At 37.5% G+C, this 18,186-nt stretch overlaps 1 protein-coding gene across 2 annotated transcripts; it reads left to right on the forward strand.

The window, feature by feature from the left end:
- The first annotated feature begins 422 nt into the window (after window positions 1-422).
- LOC121997695 lies at window positions 423-6,165 on the forward strand. 2 transcript variants are annotated; one of them, XM_042552249.1, is made up of 6 exons: window positions 423-818; window positions 1,859-1,951; window positions 3,105-3,338; window positions 3,447-3,549; window positions 5,467-5,696; window positions 5,802-6,165. In XM_042552249.1, exons 1-6 carry the CDS (start codon window positions 520-522, stop codon window positions 6,034-6,036), a joined length of 1,194 nt encoding a protein of 397 aa, XP_042408183.1. In that variant the 5' UTR covers window positions 423-519; the 3' UTR covers window positions 6,037-6,165. The 2 variants fall into 2 exon arrangements, with proteins under 2 accessions (XP_042408183.1, XP_042408184.1); XM_042552250.1 differs by lacking the exon at window positions 3,447-3,549 and having other exon boundaries at window positions 3,105-3,267.
- Window positions 6,166-18,186: the final 12,021 nt, after the last annotated feature.

Here is an 18,186-nt window from a genome sequence, read left to right on the forward strand (position 1 = left end):
CATCATGCATAATTTTTATTTTTTTAATTAAAAAAATCACCGGTTGCATGCACGCCCCAGGTGAGAAATACTTCTTTTATATATAAAATCAATCCTTTTAACGCGTTCAATTTTTTCAACGTGTTAATGACACTTCGGTGGAAATTATATCCTCACATTAATTTTAACACCAATGGAGAATTGAGGGTTATAACACCTAATAATTTCCAGTAACCCTAATTGCTAAAACAATTTTGATAATTTTTTTTAAAAAATAGCAATTTTAATATAATAGTATTATATATAATATTTTTTTATTAAATTAAAATAAATTGCCTTATTTTTAAAATGTTGTTAACGTTTTGAAGGATTTCGAATTTTAAAATCAAGCAAATAATTCGCAAAAATAAAATAATAATAAATTCATCCGACATCTCGCGGCAGAAGGAGCAGCAGCAGCTTTACCTGTCACTCTGCTAAACTACGGCAACCCCGATCGTTCTCGCTTGCGGTCGCGGAGATCTCCGCGTGCTCTCTATCATGGCGACCTCCTCCCGCACACACAGGGGCAAGCAGAAGAAGCCCACGGCCCTCCTGATTCCGCTTCTGTCTGTCACCGCCTCCGTGGCCGTCGCCATTGTCTGGATCCTCCTTTCGCCTCTGGTCCATCCTCCTCGCTCGCCGCAGGGGAGGGAGCCATCGAGAGGGTTGGATCGGAAGTACCTGTATTGGGGAGGGCGGATCGACTGTCCCGGGAAGCATTGCGACTCCTGCGCCGGATTGGGGCATCAAGAGTCCAGCCTCCGATGTGCCCTAGAGGAAGCTCTCTTCCTCCAAAGGTCCAGTCTTTCTTCCCCTTTTACGGTCTTTCTCTTTCGGTCTGCCTCCTATCCTGTGCACTAGACGATCTTTACGTAAGCATTGTTAGTTGTAATGGCCTAGTGCTCCTTCATTTTTAGGTGCATTAGCTTTTCTTCCATGATAGGGCAAATCCCTTTCAAGTGATCCAAACTGAGGTTTCTTTCAATGCGTTGAATAGGAATGCAGAATTAGATGTGCCTTCTCAAGAGACTGCTTTTGGAGCGCTTTTGATTAACAACGTCGTTCTTTTGAAGCTCTTCAGTCGCACTCATCTTCTGGGTTGGATACCATTTTTTTTGACAGCAGACTCTTTCTTTCTAGTCTGCGAATCTCTTGTAATGTGGATACAATGTGATCAATTACAAATATGGATAATCTATTTGTGAGTATAGATTATTGTAAAATTATTTTTTTAGAGTGAATGATAAAATAAAAGATACTTAAATAAGATAAACTGTGAGCAATTTTAATTTGTCTTTGATTTGATCTGATGAGAGCCCTTCCAGGGAGTATACTTGAAGGGCTAACATTGATCCAAAGAGGTGCATAAACTACTCGAAACGGTGCATCTATTTGAATGGATGCTTAGAGTACTTGGTGTGTTTTTTCAAATGGGTGCCTAGGCTACCCAAAGGAGTATGCTAGCCCGAAGAGTTTCCTAAACTACCCAAAGGGGTATGCCAATGTGAACCCGTGCCTAGATTACCCAAAAGGGTGCATATACCTAACTGGTTCGTCTATGGACAAAAGGCTACCTAAAAGGGTGTTGACTACCCAAAGGAGTACATCTTCTCAAAGGAGTATCTCAATAGCTCAAAAGGATGTGTTGACAAATTGAAGAGGCATGGTATATGTCAACATAACAACAATCTCTCTGTACTGAACATTAGACAATATGATAAGCTTATCATTTGAAAGGGAAAAGCTACATCAATAACAGCAAATATAGTCATTCTCTTGCAAGTTATCTTATGAGTGGTTAATTTGTGCTTGTGTAATGCATGGATTTTTCATGCAGAGTATTAGTGATGCCCTCTAGAATGTGCATCAACCCATTGCACAACAAGAAAGGGATCCTCCACCAGCAAAGCAATGCAAGTTCTGATGAAAGGTGTGATCACATAGTTTTACTTGCATATGCATACTGAGTAGAAGTTTATTTTCTTCATTTGTTTCAAAAAATCGATAAGTTTATTCTCTGACGTTCTGACTATTCACTTTAGAATATTTGGAAGATTGTTATAGTTCATAATCATGATATCAATATAACCCTGTATAGTTTATTAAATTTCACAAAATTTGAGTTTCTTCTTTTGACTAAGCCATTACCTTAGGAGACAGGGTTTCATGTTTTTCAAGGGATCAGTGCATATGTAGGATGTTTGTAAGGTATTATGTTGAGAATAGATGAACTCTCTAAACTCCTGCAGATGTGACATCACAAAAAAATGAAATGGAGGACCAAGAAACACCGGATAAATACATAAACATATAAAACAATGATATCTTAGAATATTAAAAGAATAAAAGTTAATATTGTATAGAAATATACTAGATTATGCCTAGTTGAAAACTGCAAAGTAGAATTTCTTAATGCAGCTAAAGGTAAGGATTTGGTCTGCTGCTGTTTTTCAAATCTATTTAAACTAGAACTAAGTTTGTCCCTTTAAAGTTGCTAACTACTTTTTGTTTTTTTAGTCATTGGATGCTTGAGATTTATCTAGTCTTCTTTATTAATATACACAATAGCTACCTTAGAAAGAGAGTTATTTTTTCTTTCATTTGTTCAGTAATCATTTGAGACATAATCTCTCAATGATGGAAACTAAGGTAAGTCGCTTGCAGACATTTTAGTTGAATTCAGGATCTTAGATACTATCAAACATAGTCGACTATGGGGTGGTTAGGTTTGAATTCACGATCTTAGATATTAGCAAACATAGTTGATTAGGGGGTGGCCAGGTTTCCCTGTGGTGCAGGAACCGGTGACTAACCAATGGACAGGAGTTGGCATACAACAACTAAGTCACTATGATGTTCACACTTATCTAATTATTCACAGCTTACTGATGTCCTAATAATTTGGTAGGTCCAAACTAAAACTTGGACGATTTGTCTATTACACTTGTCACAGCAGATGGCTAGCGAGTATCAACAATATTGCACTCTTAGATAGTGTTGGGTGCTACTACATTTTTATGCATTTTCTAGTTTTAATAATTTGCGTGTTGAAATGACTTTCACTGATTCAAAATGTACTCCAGGTGGGCAGCAAATTCATGTGCAATGGACTCTTTGTATGATCTTGATGCCATCTCGAGTAAAGTAGAAGTGATATTGGACAATTCAAAGATGTGGTCCCATGCACTGTCAACAAGTATGAAACTAGGAGACAGTGGAGTGGCACATGTTGAAGGAGTTGGCAAGGTTGTCCTAAAAACAAGTAGCCATTTTTCCAGTGTTTTGCTAATAAACCGCACAGCTAATCCCCTAGCATGGTAATATTTGAGGCTAGGGCTAGGTTTGTCATTCTTTTAGTTTTATATCTTGGAGTAAGCTTATTACCCAGTACTAGGCTTGATAATGATAAATTGGTAACTGTCTAGGTTTATGGAGTGCAAGGATCGAACCAATCGCACCAGTGTTCTGCTTCCATATTCTTTTCTCCCAACTATGGCTGCCCCAAAATTAAGAGATGCAGCAAACAAGGTTCTAATTTTCTGAAACCTCTCTTTTTTAGGAGCAAAATTAGGACCTTTGTATGAAAGAAGACAATTGTAGAAAGTATCGAGATAAATTTGCTTGTTCAATCTTTCTTTTATAGTAATGTTATAGCTGTTTGTCTCAACCCAGAATGTCAAGTGCATACATCTTTTTGTAGAATCATTACATGTCTTAATACGTATCCTGTGATTGGTTGTGAGTTGAGAATAGTCCACCCAAGTCATCTACCACTCAAAACCCAGATACAGAGCCTTCCTTGGTAGACTGATTCAATCACACATGAAGTTGGATTAAAGTTACACTTCAAATTGTATATTGAAACTACTCTGACAAAAGATTCAACCATATAATCAAAGTTTGTAATAAAATAACCATGCCCATATCATATCATCTAGTGTCATCACCACCATTATCAAGCCATGTTTGTTCTCACCTATTTGGAGGTCGGCATCAAATCAACTATTATCATTTTTTTTAAACTATCAACATCCACAAAACTAGTTATGCACACTAGACAACTAAACTATCTGAATGACGTTGTAGTAGGTTCCATGCTCAGTGGTTCCACATGGACAAGTGCAGTGATTCATTATACAAATATAAATTGGCTTTTTCCTAATAATTTGAGTTTTTGAGCTAACTAGTTAGCTAATCAATTTCAACATGCCGTTAGAGCAAGAAGTTTATAGGTCATTATATGTCTGAATTGTAATAGGTGTGAGGGGGACTCTTGAAGCTAAGATGGTAAGTGGACTCTCTTGCATTGTAATCATGTTGCAACAAGCTTTTGTGGACGCCTCCACTTCCGACATAGTGAACAGTGTGAATAACTTACTAGATGCCAATCTGTGTGCCTGAATCTATGACGAAGGTCTTCATGCGAAATCAAAGCCTTTGGTTGTATCTAATAGAGTAGATCTGTTACAGGTTAATTTGCACTAGTGGATTTTGGGGGTCAAATTGAAAATCAATTAAAGATTAATTGAATTCTTAATTTGGACTAAATTAGAGGAAGTATGTGATCTAATCCTAATTAATTCTGTGTAATATCTAATGGATGAGATTGGATCTCATCATTGAGTCTTGGATTGGATCTTAAGATCCATTGGATGAGATTGATTCATCACTAAGCATAGTCTTGAGATTTTAATGGTATATCTCATCACCAACCATTAGATTGAATCTTAATGGATTCAACGGATCAGATTATATCTCATGATCAACTGTTGGATTCAATCTTACTGAATTAGATCTAATAACATCATTATGATATGGATAGATGCTACTTAAGCTAAAGAGTAAGGAATTTAGGATCTTGATGTAGATCTAATTCCTCTTCACGCTCAATCCCTCCTTCATCTTTCTAGTGGTGGCTGAACTCCTGGCTGATCCTTTCAGGTATTGAGTCACATGTTGAAGTAGAGGGTGTGGTTCGTATCATGTCTACTTGAAGCTTGTTTTATTCCATTCTATCGGCTTGAGTATATGTCTAGGGATTAAAGCTTGGCAAGAATATACTTATATGCTTTTGCTCACGCCAATGCAATTTCTCCTTCATACCAATCCCAACACACATATCTTATCCATAAAACAATTTAGCCTAAACCATATTATCAACATGTTAAAACAATATGGTTAACCTGAATCATAATGAAACATTATTCCCTGGCAATCATCACAATGAAAAGTTTGGAATCCCTGTGCATTTCAACTTTTTTTTTTTTTTTCATTTCTTTTCTTTTCCCCTCTCCTTAGAACTTTCCTTGTGACCAAGTAGAGTCTCCTTGCACCAACTATAGGCACCAAGGTGTGACACTTAGCCCTTTAGTCTCTTGTCCTTCCCTTTTGATAACACTGCTTGTAACTATATATTGGCCTACTCTAAAAGAATGTTTGCTGCAGATCAAAGGCTTGCTAGGTGATTATGATGCTATTCACGTGCGCCGAGGGGATAAGATAAAAACCAGAAAGGACCAGTTTGGAGTTACAAGGACGCTCCATCCTCACCTTGATAGAGACACTCGCCCTGAGTTCATTCAACAGAGAATAGCAAAATGGATTCCGCCCGGACGTACAATTTTTATTGCTTCAAATGAGAGATCACCAGGCTTCTTCTTGCCACTTGCTGCTAGGTACCATGTTTAGACATTTTCTTTTGTTTAACTTAATAATCACTAGACAAACTTTCTTACATGGTCATCAACGTAACATATTACTAAGTTGGACACCATGCACAGGTATAAGCTGGCATTCTCATCGAACTTCTCAGACATATTGGACCCAGTTATTCGCAATAATTACCAGCTGTTCATGGTGGAAAGATTAGTCGTGAAGGCGGCAACAACATATGTGAAAACCTTCAAGGAAGATGAGAATGACAGAAGCCTCACTGATGACCCAAAGAAGAACGTCAAACGCTGGCAAATACCTGTTTACACCATGGAGTCGAATAGAGTACCAGAAGAAACATGAATCTGTGTATCTTATCATTGACTGTGATTTATGTGTGTTCTTGTTGTATATATACAAATTTATCACTCTCTTTTTTCCGTGTATCTTATCATTGACCGTGATTTATGTGTGTTCTTGTTGTATATATAAGCGCGCGCTCTCTCTCTCTATTTTTCTTTTCTTTTTCTTTCTTTTCTGGACTGCATTATCTTTGTGCTAGACTAGCCCCGTGACCCCGTTAGCATGGATTGCCGAGCTACGACTTGTCCTCAACTTGGGTCAACTTTGTGCTCGACTTGACCTGTTTAAGGTTGGGTTAGAGAATTAAAAGTCTCTTGTTAGGTTTACCAACTGCTAAGTGATGGGAAAAAAAAAATTCAGTGACGGAAATAAATTTTTTGTTGTTAGTATTAAATTTTTGCCGTTAATTTACGCTAATTTAGTGATGATAATAAATTCTATCACTAATTTTAATTAAAATTTATACACCATCCTAATTGAGAGATTTCAATTCTATTTATATTCATACATTCAATAATAATATTAAACATCAACATTCAACACTTAACTCAACTATACATTCACAAACACATTCAAATACATTACAAATCAAATTATCAACAAAGCAACATTCATGTTTAACCAAAAAAAAAAAAAATGTCTCCTCGAACGAGTCTAGTGGCTAGCGCATGAGGTGTTGCCACAATGAAGTCTGGGGTTCGAATCTCGACAAAGCCAAGGTAAATACTTCCTTTATGTGCTAGTCACTATTCCAAAGGCTAGTAGCCGCCCGTGATTTTCCTCTTCCGTGTTGGTCCTGAGACGGGTTGGCGGGGGCGCTGGGGGCGAGCGTATTCACCTTTTGCCACAATATTTAACAAAAAAAAAATATTTAAAATATTGTACATGGTTTAAAAATAATATAATTTAAATCCTTTACATCCCAATCCAAATCTCAAAAACTAATACATCCATTATCATATCTCATCATCCCACGTGTAGTAAGTATAATATGATAGGTTATTAAAAGAATAAATACATAATTCAAACTACACTATATTTTTTTAGTTTGAAACAATTATATTCATATATGAATCTAAAGTTAAAACTACTTATCAGAAAATGTAAAAACTAATCAACACAAGTTTAACATGCTTTTAAAAAATATATACCTTAAATGATAGACTATCAAATCTATTTTTTCATGTGTTAACCTTTTATCTACATTGTTCTTGAAAAGATGTAATATGATTAGAACTGCATATAATATCAAAATTAACATAATCATTTTTTATATTTTTTGAGTGAAAAAAAAATTAAGTTGAAGGTCAACACCTTAAAAGAACTATTGTTATTATGAGCTATTTATTAAGAATGTTCGGATCTTGAGTCTCTCGTGAGTTAAAATCATGCGGCGTTGGAAAAGTAGAAGGACTGATTAATGGAAAGTAAGAGAAGAATTATTACATTTACTGGTCTATAGCCGTCTTCACCTAATCATCAATCGATTGCCGATTGACTTGAGACTGCTCTAATCTTGTGACCCGAACCCTCAATTCTTGATTTTCTTGTATTAATGCTTCCACTCGAGTAGATGAAGAACTGGATGACCCATGAGCTTAGGAGCTATCGTACGATCATATACAACTTTTGCCTAAGAGACAAAGTCATAGAGAGAGTTCTTTTTCTTTCCATCGAGAACATTATGATATATATCATTTAGTACATCATCTAATATCCTCTTCCTCTATAGTAAATTTATCAAGTCTATTGCTTGCTCTACAATAGATCATGATCTAGCCGTATGCTTTGTGGATTCGATGCTTGGGCCAGCGAGCTCAATATTTCTATTATTTTGAGCAGTTGATGAATTTTACTATCATTTTCTACCGCTCAAATGTTCTTCTATGTATCCCAAATCTCATCTATTATATGGGATGACCTTATTCTCTTCCTTCTCCACTTGTATAAAAGTTCTTTATAATTTTGTACAATAATTTGTTCCATGTTCCTTTAAATTCTACCTTACGTACTGACTTTCAAATATAATTTTTCTACAACAATATAAAAAAAATTAGTATAAAAGAATGTTATATTATATAGTATCAATAATATTTAAATTATTTACCAAAAAATCTCAATAATAAAATTTTTTAAGATCTTGATCTATATACCTTCATGTACAACTAGAAGTGCACTGACACTCTTTAAATTTTTTGCTTATATAAGGAGCTATATTATGAATATCGAAAGTAAAACTACATAAAAATAATATATTAGTAATCCTCAAAATAATCATGGAATTACTAATAACATCAATACTTACCAATCCCCAACAATTCTCAAAATAATCAGGTCACCGTGTATTGTAGCAATATCTGACATGATTAAATATGCAAAATAACATTATAATATGTACACATTCCAAATAATAATTAAATCAGAACAATAATCACTTATAATATGGAAGAATTAGTGAAATTTACATGCAAAAATCAGATGATGAAGCAATATAAGGTTCAATTGGCTGAAACAAATAAGGCTTTTTATAATAGTACTAATTGTAATAATTTGGAATAAAATTATTTCTACCTACATGTACTTTCATGGCATCTCATTGCGGAAAATTATATTTCTACATTTGCAATGATTACACAGACAATATAACTTGTCACCATTAATATAGTTTGGATGACGGTTAATAAAGTTCACAAATTCTCCAACTTCATCAAAATATTTTTCAATGATAAATTTATTTTTTAATCTATTGTACTTATAAGTTGTATTCATATACATTGTAACCTAATGATAAATAAATTTGTAACATTATTAAACGTATAAAACTAAGCATGCATATAGTTTAAACTTAATCTTAAGTAAATCATTAAAATCTAATACTATCCATAGCACTTAAACTTAAATTAAACATTAAGTTTGAACCTCAAAAGAAGTATATTAGCACTAAAAGAGAAGATAAGAAATAGATTAGAGCTAAGAGCTTAGAAATGGTGTTGCCTCCACTCCACTGCTAAAAGAGATAATAGCTCAGAAAATGCCGCACACTTGAAGATAACAAAAGCAAGAAAAAATTAGCTAAAATCAATTACATTGCATAATGTCTTAAAATCAAATCCCGATACATAATGTCTTAAAATCAAATCCCGATGGGAGCATGCCCTCAGGCAAAAAAAATTCTTTTCCCACTCCCTATCCACTTAGCGATTTGCTATAAGTTGACCTTATGATTTACCTTTCTTCACATAACCTGTGAATGAACTATGTGGGACGCCTGAGATGAGCATAATCACTTTTGATACAGCTAAAAATAAAATTAAACTCTTTCAATATTATATCACTTATTCTCTTGGACCTAATAATGAAACAAGGATCTAGTAATCAATTTTATTAAAGAATGTAGGTCAAAAGTTATCTCTTACGGTGAATTACTAACATTAACATTAACATTAACATTACAATCTAAATTTAATCCTAAGTTTCAATTTGACTTGTGAAAAATTTTGCATAACATAAATCCCATTGAGCATTGAAACAGTAAGAAATCAAACCCTAATTGTTGTTGTCCAAAGATAGCAAACAAAATTGACACAATAGAAATTCCATTTTAGAATTCAGAATTCAAATTCAAGGGTTTTTAACTGTGTCATTCAAATTCTACACTTCCGGCCATCATTTCTTGTTTAGCAAGTTCAATACATTGGTATGTTAATCACTCGACTAACAACTTTCAAAAACTTAAATTCCAGAATTAGAACTCAACTCAATCACTGATTGTCTTGCGGCTAGGGTTGAGGCCATGGCTGAGCTCATGATCGTCTAGCACCCAACTAGCGCTGCGTGCGTGGCCAACCGCTAGGCTTCGGTTGCACGGCGCGTGATCGATTGCACTGCCAGGGTTGTGCATGCATTCGGCTGCCCGACTAGGACACATAGCTGAGGTTGCGGTAGGCCTCGTGACCTCGCTACGAGGGCGTTGCCAAGCTATTGCTAAGAGAGGAGAGGGAAGGGGAGAGGATCGAGTGTACTAACGGGATGTGTGTCAGTGCTAGAGATTGAAGAGGAGAGGATCGGAGCATGCCGGATGATACAGTGTTTAAGGTGGGCCCCTCTGGGATGGGTTAAAGTCTAGGAGACCAGTTGACATGGGAGTCAAAGTTAAAGGGTTGTCAACATCATCCGAAACAAGAGAATGGCCGCCTAGACCAACTGGATCTCTGGATTGGCCGACCCTTGGTTTCCAACCTTGTGCACGGGTGGAAGGTTAAGCGAGGGGCTCATCCGATCGGGCCCTCCAGCCGATCGTGCCTCGAAGTCGGATTTCTTAAACAATGATGGACTATTAAGCCAAGTATCAGTTACCCTAATTGAGTGCTCTGGCCGATCAGACATATAGTCCGATCAAACATGCTAGACACTTGGTTGCTTACGGGTCAAATAAGGAAGTCAAATCATCCACTACATTCATAAATACCGATTGGGTACCGTTTGGGAAGAAGGGTCGGTTGGACTATATCAGTGATTTGATTGGTTGGTCAAATAGCTTGTTGCGGGGCCCACAACTCGATGAATTAATACACTTTTTTAGCAGTTTGTGTCATGGAGGATAGAGAATATTCTGCAGGTAAATCGTGCTTCTAAGTTTTCAGCCTATCAAATTATAAAGATTTGTAGGCTCATTTTAGGAAAGGTGTTAGAGTCACTTTATGACCTATCTGTTCTTTGAAGTGCTTTGAAATTCGTACATATATACAACAGTGACACTATAAAAGGGGGTCTCTATCTACAAGCGCAGGTATGCAATGCTACATAATCTGACACACTCATTACTATTGTTCATTTCATTATTCCTATCCAGAAACCAATCACTGACTTGAGCCTCAGAGAGCCAACGCTGGGGACCCTTTCTCTTGCCCAACACTAACGCTCTTTGTAACACACATGACAGCTTGAAGTCTTCATTTGGTAAGCATCTTATCCACATTCCCAACCAACAACTTTCACTGCTTTCGGACAGGATTATATTTGGTGTCATCTGGGGAACTTCACCTGCATCCGAGATGTGTAGATGGATGAGATTGGATGACTCACCATAGTAACCTTGATGCAAGAAGAACTGAAGATGTTGATAGAAGTTGGCGCGACTAAAATGGTGCAACAACGACAAGCAACGACCGAGTGCCATTTACCGAATGACCTCGCTATATCCACAACTAACCAGCACGTTGAACACGAAACCCGAGTGGAGGGTTTGATCGGGTTTTAGCCGATCCAGCCTCCTCCAGCTGCCTTTCCTCGAGTACCCATTCTGTCGATTAGCTTACCACCGGTGCTGCATTCACCGATTGCATATCATAGAGCGTTGTTCCGAACGCGCCCAGAGGATATGGGCCAAGCAGAGTGTTAGGATCCTTATCGGCCGACTAGAGGGGGGTGAATAGCCTTACAAAGAAAAATGAAAAACCTTTCTCTAACTTTATAGCTTAATAATTATTAACACTTGCATAAAATAAATATAAGAAACTAAAGCAAAGAAGAGGCATAAAAGAGTTTACTTAATTACAATCGGAGAGATTGTTAATCCAAGGAAGATGAAAAGTACACCAAACTCTCCTTCAGGTAGAGAAGCCTCTACACAGCAGTTGAAGTACTAAAAATATGAAGCTAGACAAAAGAAATCATTTACAAGTGTTCTCAAGTGTTGTTCAGTGTTCTATCTAGGCTTCTGGGACCAGGACTATATTTATAGCCCTGGTCGGGGTGCCTGGAAGGGTTCCAAGCTCCTAGAGGGGGATAAAACTTTATCTCCATCGCAACATATTGCATTTGATGTGATCCGGATAAGTTTCATGGTCCGAGCACCTAGACCAAGTCCGGATTCTTGCTCTGGCTCCGCTTGCTTAGGTCTGGGTCTTCTGCTTTGGCTTCGACTCCACTTGGGTGATATCAGTCTTCCGGAATAGGGCTCACCCAAACCCAACTTCTGACCTTTAAGCAATCTTCCACTCCAACTTCTCATCCCTTGGAAATGCTGCGCCCCTCCTTCTCGTCCACCCATGTACTCTTCCGTAGCACCTCGTCCCTCGGGCGCACCAAGCTCGTCCACTATCTCTTGTGCTATCATTCTCACTAGTTGCGTCTTTCGCTCGATTTTCTGTGCTCCTAAGTTCATGAACGCTTAGACATAAGGGTTAAAAACTAACATGACCTAACCTGGCTTGGTTTATCATATCAAAATTACTTTGGGGTACTAACATGGAAAGGATGTAAGGATCGTCTTTCGAGAATGCTCCTGCTCAGGACATCCATAAGGAGAAGGCCCCCATGATGAGTGACTCCCCCGAGAGGGCAAACAAGCCTTTCTCCAAAGGTATATTGGAGGGAAAACTATCGAAACATTATTGACCTTTATCGATCTGGGAGTATGTAGGAGAAATCGACCCTGAGGACCACATACTAAAATTTGTAAATGTGGCCATACTCCACCAGTACACAGAGGGAGTCAAGTGCTGAGTGTTCCTCACTACTTTGGTGGTTCAGTACAAAGATGGTTCAAGCGACTACTTGTCAACTCCATCTGTTGTTTCAAGGTCTTCCAAATAGCCTTCCTTCATCACTTTGCCAGTAGCTGTCATTACCACAAGATGACGATGAATCTGTTCTCACTCAAGCAAGGGCCCAAGGATATGTGAGGACCTACATTAAACAATTTAATCAAGTCAACCATAGAGGTCCCCTCGGCCATCCCAGAAATTTTGATGAATGCCTTCTCCCAGGGGCTCATATATAATGATTTTTTTCGATCCCTCATCAGAAAGCCTCCAAGAGATTTCGATTATCTACTCGGACGAGCTACCAAATACATCAATATTAAAGAAACTCAGTTCACTCAGAAAAAGAGGTAGTTCCTAAGCATGGCGCTGCTCTTGAGAGCCGATTGACCAACAATAATTTGCCACCTAAAGGGCCCCGATCGAGCCCTCCGCCACTACAACACGAGTCAAGGTCGTATATGGTCCAGCATGTAGAAGCCGATCGACCACGAGTCTCCAAGTCTTGACCATGGACTCCAATGTTTTACACCTATCATCGCTTGAGGACTCACAACACAAAAGATTGCTACCACTTTAACTCAAGCCAGCACCGACCGACCATCAAAAAATCCACCGACGGTCTCCTTCTCCCAACCGCCAACATTATTACCGACTGAATGGACCCCTAGGTCAAAACAATGCACCAACCGATTTGACCTAGCAACTGCCCTAACAAAAGGACAATCAAAGACCTGCACGGGTATCCACCGAATAACCACCACGCCAATCAACTCGGGAGGAAGAGAATCCTAGCAATGCAACCTGAGGTAACATTGGCATGATAGTAGGTGGCCTGATCGACGGTGATTCTAACTGGGCCAGAAAATCACATGTAAGATGACTAGAAATTCACGAGGTCGAGTGCAGTAAGAAGAAAGCCCAAGGACCCGAGATTAGTTTTAGTCCTAAAGACTCGGAAGGGGTGAAGAGACCTCACGATGATGCCCTCATTATTAAAGCTATGATTGCTATCTTATACTGTTCATCAAACTTTTGTTGACATAGGCAGTTCGGTCAACATGATTTTCAAAAAGGTATTCGATCAACTTCAGATGGGCAAGAATGAGCTCTAACCGATGACAACACCACTGTACGGGTTTACTGGAAATGAAGTATAGTCGATCAGACAAGTTTGGCTAGCTATCTCTCTCAGGGAAGAGCCACTCATGAGGACCTGTCGAAAAAAAATTCATTGTGGTGGACGCACCCTCGGCGTACAATGTACTACTTGGCCGACAGCCGCTCAACGAATTCTGAGTAGTTGTCTCCACATTCTGCCAGAAAATTAAGTTTCTAGTAGACGACTCGGTTGGTGAAGTTAGAGGAGATCAACTTGTAGCGTGCAAATGTTATGTGGAAATTGTGACGGCTGAATATCGAGCGGCTTGGAAAGTTCAGTGGCTCGAAGTTAATGCAATCCAAGAAACTCCTCCAACTTTAATCTATGAAGAAAAGAAGGAAATAGAAATCTATCCCAACCAATCGGAGGCTACTACTTTTATTGCAGCTGATCTAAGCCCCGAGAAAATGGCAAAGTTAATCGCTTGCCTGAGAAACAATAAGGACATTTTCGCATGGGCAACCCATGAACTCCCAGATATTTTGCCTATTGTAATGCAGCATGAGTTGCATGTCCGATCGAACATTCTGCCGGTAAAGAAAGGAAAAGATATTTCGAAGTAGAGCAGAATCAAATTATCCGAGTGGAAGTGGATAAGCTACTTGAAGCTAGACATATCCTGGAAGTGCAATTCCTGAGTTGACTTGCAAATGTAGTATTGGTGTCCAAGCCGAAAAACAAGTGGTGGATCTATGTGAATTTTAGAGATCTAAACAAGGCGTGCCTAAAAGATTACTATCCTCTACCAAGCATCGATCAGGTGGTGGACTCTATTGCTGGTTGTGAATTGATATGCACGCATGACACATACCAAGGATACCACCAAGTCCTACTCGCCTAGGAAGATCAAGAGAAAGTCAGCTTCATCACTGGAATCTACTACTATGACATCATGTCGTTCGGATAGAAGAACACCAAAGCAACATACCAGTGACTCATGAACAAGGTATTTTGAATGTAGATTGGCATAAACATGGAGGTATACGTTGATAATATATTAATAAAATCCCTCTGAGCTGCTGATTTATGTGCAAACATAGAGGAGACATGCCAGACCCTGAGGAAATATGGAGTCAAGCTCAACCCCAATAAATGCATATTTGGAGCTAAAAGTGGATGCTTTGTTGGTTACATCGTGACTGAGAGGGAAATTGATGCCAATCCAAGCAAAGTGAAGGTTCTCCAAGATGTCTCCTCGCCTTGCAATCTGAAAGAAGCATAGCGACTGATCAGGCGGATTACTACTCTCTCTTGGTTCATCTCAAAATCGTCCGATCAGTGTCTGCTGTTCTTTAAGATACTTCGTCAAGCTACCAAGTTCCATTGGGATACTGAGTGCGACAAAGTACTGGAGGAGCTTAAAAATTATTTATATTCTTTACCCGTACTCACAAAGCCCATCATCGGAGAGCCACTATAGATATACTTATCTTCCACTGAGCAGGTCATCGGGTCGATGTTAGTGCATCAGGATGACAACGAATAGCAACCAATGTATTTTTTGAGTCATTTATTGAAACATACTGAATACAGCTACTCTGCTCTTGAGAAATTGACGTACGAGCTAGTTTTAGCCCCTCAAAGGTTGCGTCCTTATTCTCTTTCTCATCCTATAATTATTCTAACTAACAGCATGCTAGGTCGAGTACTCATCAGCCAGAGGTGTCCATTGTAAGTACCTTATGGTAGTTTTGATGTGGTCAATCGAGTTAAGTTAGGTCCTATTTATGTTTGATGTCTTATGTCTAAGTGTGCATGAACTTAGGAGCATAAGAAGTCTAGTAGAAGATGTAGCTAGTGAGAAGGATGGCATGAGAGTGAGTCGAGGGACTTGGTGGTGCATCCGAGGAACGAGGTGCAATAGAAGAGTATATCGGTGGACGAGAACGACGTGCGTGATGTTTGAGGGATGAGAAGCTGGGAGGAAGCCTGCTTGACGAGGTCAGAGTTGGGTTCGGGTGAGCTCAACTCCGGATGGCCGAAGTATCACCCACACGAAGAAAAGTCAACTCCAAATCTAACTTTAAAGTTTGACAGGAGTTGTTAAAGACACCTTCAAGAATATAGAAGGCACCATCAATACGTGGTTATGGAAGGTTGATCTATTTAATAGAAGGCGCCTCCAATGGTTTGGAAGGCGCCTCACATGAATAGTGCCAAAACATCTTCTAGCCACTTGAGGGCACCTTCAATAGCCGTTAGCTGAAGATAAAGTTTTATCTTCAGCGGATAAAACTTTTCTTGTTGGAGGCACTTTGGTCCTCCTTGGAGGTGCCTTTAAGTAATAGATAGATTTTTCCAAGGACTATAAAAAGACTCCTAGAGCTAGAAATTTAACAATAACTAAACTACAAGTCTTGTAATCATTTCCTAGTCTTTCTTGTGAGCTATCAACATCTGTAAGAGGTTACTCCGCCTTTAACAAAGGAGTTTTTCTAGTGGAGCATTTTTAAAGTCTTAGATTAACAATCACCTAGATTGTAACCAAGTAATTCCTTGCCACTTCTTTATTTTAATTGTTCAGTTTATTTTTATTTAAATTAATTATGCTTACTAATTAAAGTCTAAAGAATGAGAAAGGAATTATTTTGTTTCTACAGACAATTCATCCCCTCTTGCTGATCGCATGAGACCAACAAGTAGTATCAGAGCGAGGACTCTTCAGAATGACTAATCGCCAACCAAAGCAAACAAGACGATAGCCGGATCAAGTATCTATCCACCAAAGTTTGAGGGGGAGTTTACCTTATAGGAAAAGTAAATGGAGGTATTTTTTAAAATCAACTTTGAGGTTTTATTAATAATTAAATACAGTTTTGTAGCTCCAAAAGATCAAAAAGGAGAAGAAAAAGAAGAGTACCTTTGGATAAAGAAAGAACAAACAAACTTTGTGACAAATGGACGAGTTGAATTCTACCTGCTAAGGGTGCTTCCATCTCAATAACTCAGCAAGATCGACCCCTATGAATCAGCAAAAGAACTTTGGGAGAAGTTCCTAGAGCTACATAAAGGAATGTCCGAAGCAAAGCTTGCAAGATGAGACATGCTTTGGAACCAACTAATGAACCTCCTACTCAAAGAAGGAGAGTCAGTGACACAACTGCACTCTAAATTGAAGGAGCTGATCATCAGACTCATGAATCTCAGAGAAAAAGCAACAAACTAAGATTCTCTAAGGTACGCTTTAAATAATTTCCCTAGAACACAAGAATGGATGTCCATAGTTGACTCCTACTACATTTCTAAGGATTTTGAGGTAAGTTCATTAGAAAATTTGTTTTTGACTTTAGAACTTCACGAATCTAGATCTACAGAATTAATGAAGGAGCCAAGTCAGACAATTATCATGAAGGCAAGAACGAACGATCTAGACTTTGAAGCATCAATCGATGAGGACGAGGCAACTTTAATGGTAAGAAATTTTAGTAAATTTCTTAAAGCTAATAAAGTTAATAAGTCACAGGTAAAGAAGCACCTTCAGAACAAAAGGAAAGTTCGATGCTACAACTATCAAGAAGAAGGGCATATCAAGGATGACTACTCTAAATTAAAGAAGAAGGAGAAAGACAAGGGCAAAAGATCAACAAGATCGAAGCACAAGAAGCTAAAGGCGACATGGGATGAATCATTGTTAGAAGAATACGTTGGATTATCCCTGATGGCAGACCACCAAAGGAACAATGAAAGTTCCTTAGAAATGAGCATCGACGAAGGATGACGATCTTCAAAAGAAAGCAATAATGAAGACGAAGCATCAGACCATGAGGCAAGTGAGGTACGAACCTTACTTCCTGATTTTTTTTAAATTTATTAAAATACTTTTCAAAAACATACTAAAATTAGAAAATAAAAATGCTAAGCTAAAATTAAACTTAGTAAATTCATATCTTTTAGTAATGTTTGACAATTTGAAAATGAAAAATGAAAGCATGAATAAAAAAATTGAAGAATAATTATCCATGTAAAAATTCATATATTCTTTGAAATTGAAAATTTAAGAATTATGAAGGTCTTAATTGATATTTTAGATTTCACAAGGGTGAAATTAGAAAAATATCTAGACAATCATATACCATAAAACTTTTTGATTAATCCAATAGGAAACAATTTATTTTGGATACTAAAATCATATTTAGCTCAATAAATAAATTTCTATGCATGCTAGAAAATTAATTTACTTAATTTAATCTTTTTGATAAAATTAATTATTTCATTAGCTTTCTTGTCATATTTTGTGATCAAAATTTTATTTTTGCAAAATAGAAATATTATCTATAAATAAAAAAAATTGAAATTGTTTTACCATTAAGTTATTTTCTATAAATTTTTTAACCAAAATCGTATTTTGAAAATTAAAAATATTTTATAGATTTATTTTTGAAAATTTTATTTTTCTATAATAAAACATGATGTTCTCTATCATAATAAAAAAATTTCATATTT

Source organism: Zingiber officinale, chromosome 6A (genome assembly GCF_018446385.1).
Source record: "Zingiber officinale cultivar Zhangliang chromosome 6A, Zo_v1.1, whole genome shotgun sequence".
Lineage (NCBI taxonomy): Eukaryota > Viridiplantae > Streptophyta > Magnoliopsida > Zingiberales > Zingiberaceae > Zingiber > Zingiber officinale.

Excerpts from the sequence above, each read along its gene's own strand:
- LOC121997695 (XM_042552249.1), top strand. The coding sequence starts at position 520 with ATGGCGACCTCCTCCCGCACACACAGGGGCAAGCAGAAGAAGCCCACG. Across the intron at positions 3,339-3,446 it reads ACAGCTAATCCCCTAGCATG|GTTTATGGAGTGCAAGGATC; the intron begins GTAATATTTGAG and ends GTAACTGTCTAG. Across the intron at positions 3,550-5,466 it reads TAAGAGATGCAGCAAACAAG|ATCAAAGGCTTGCTAGGTGA; the intron begins GTTCTAATTTTC and ends TGTTTGCTGCAG.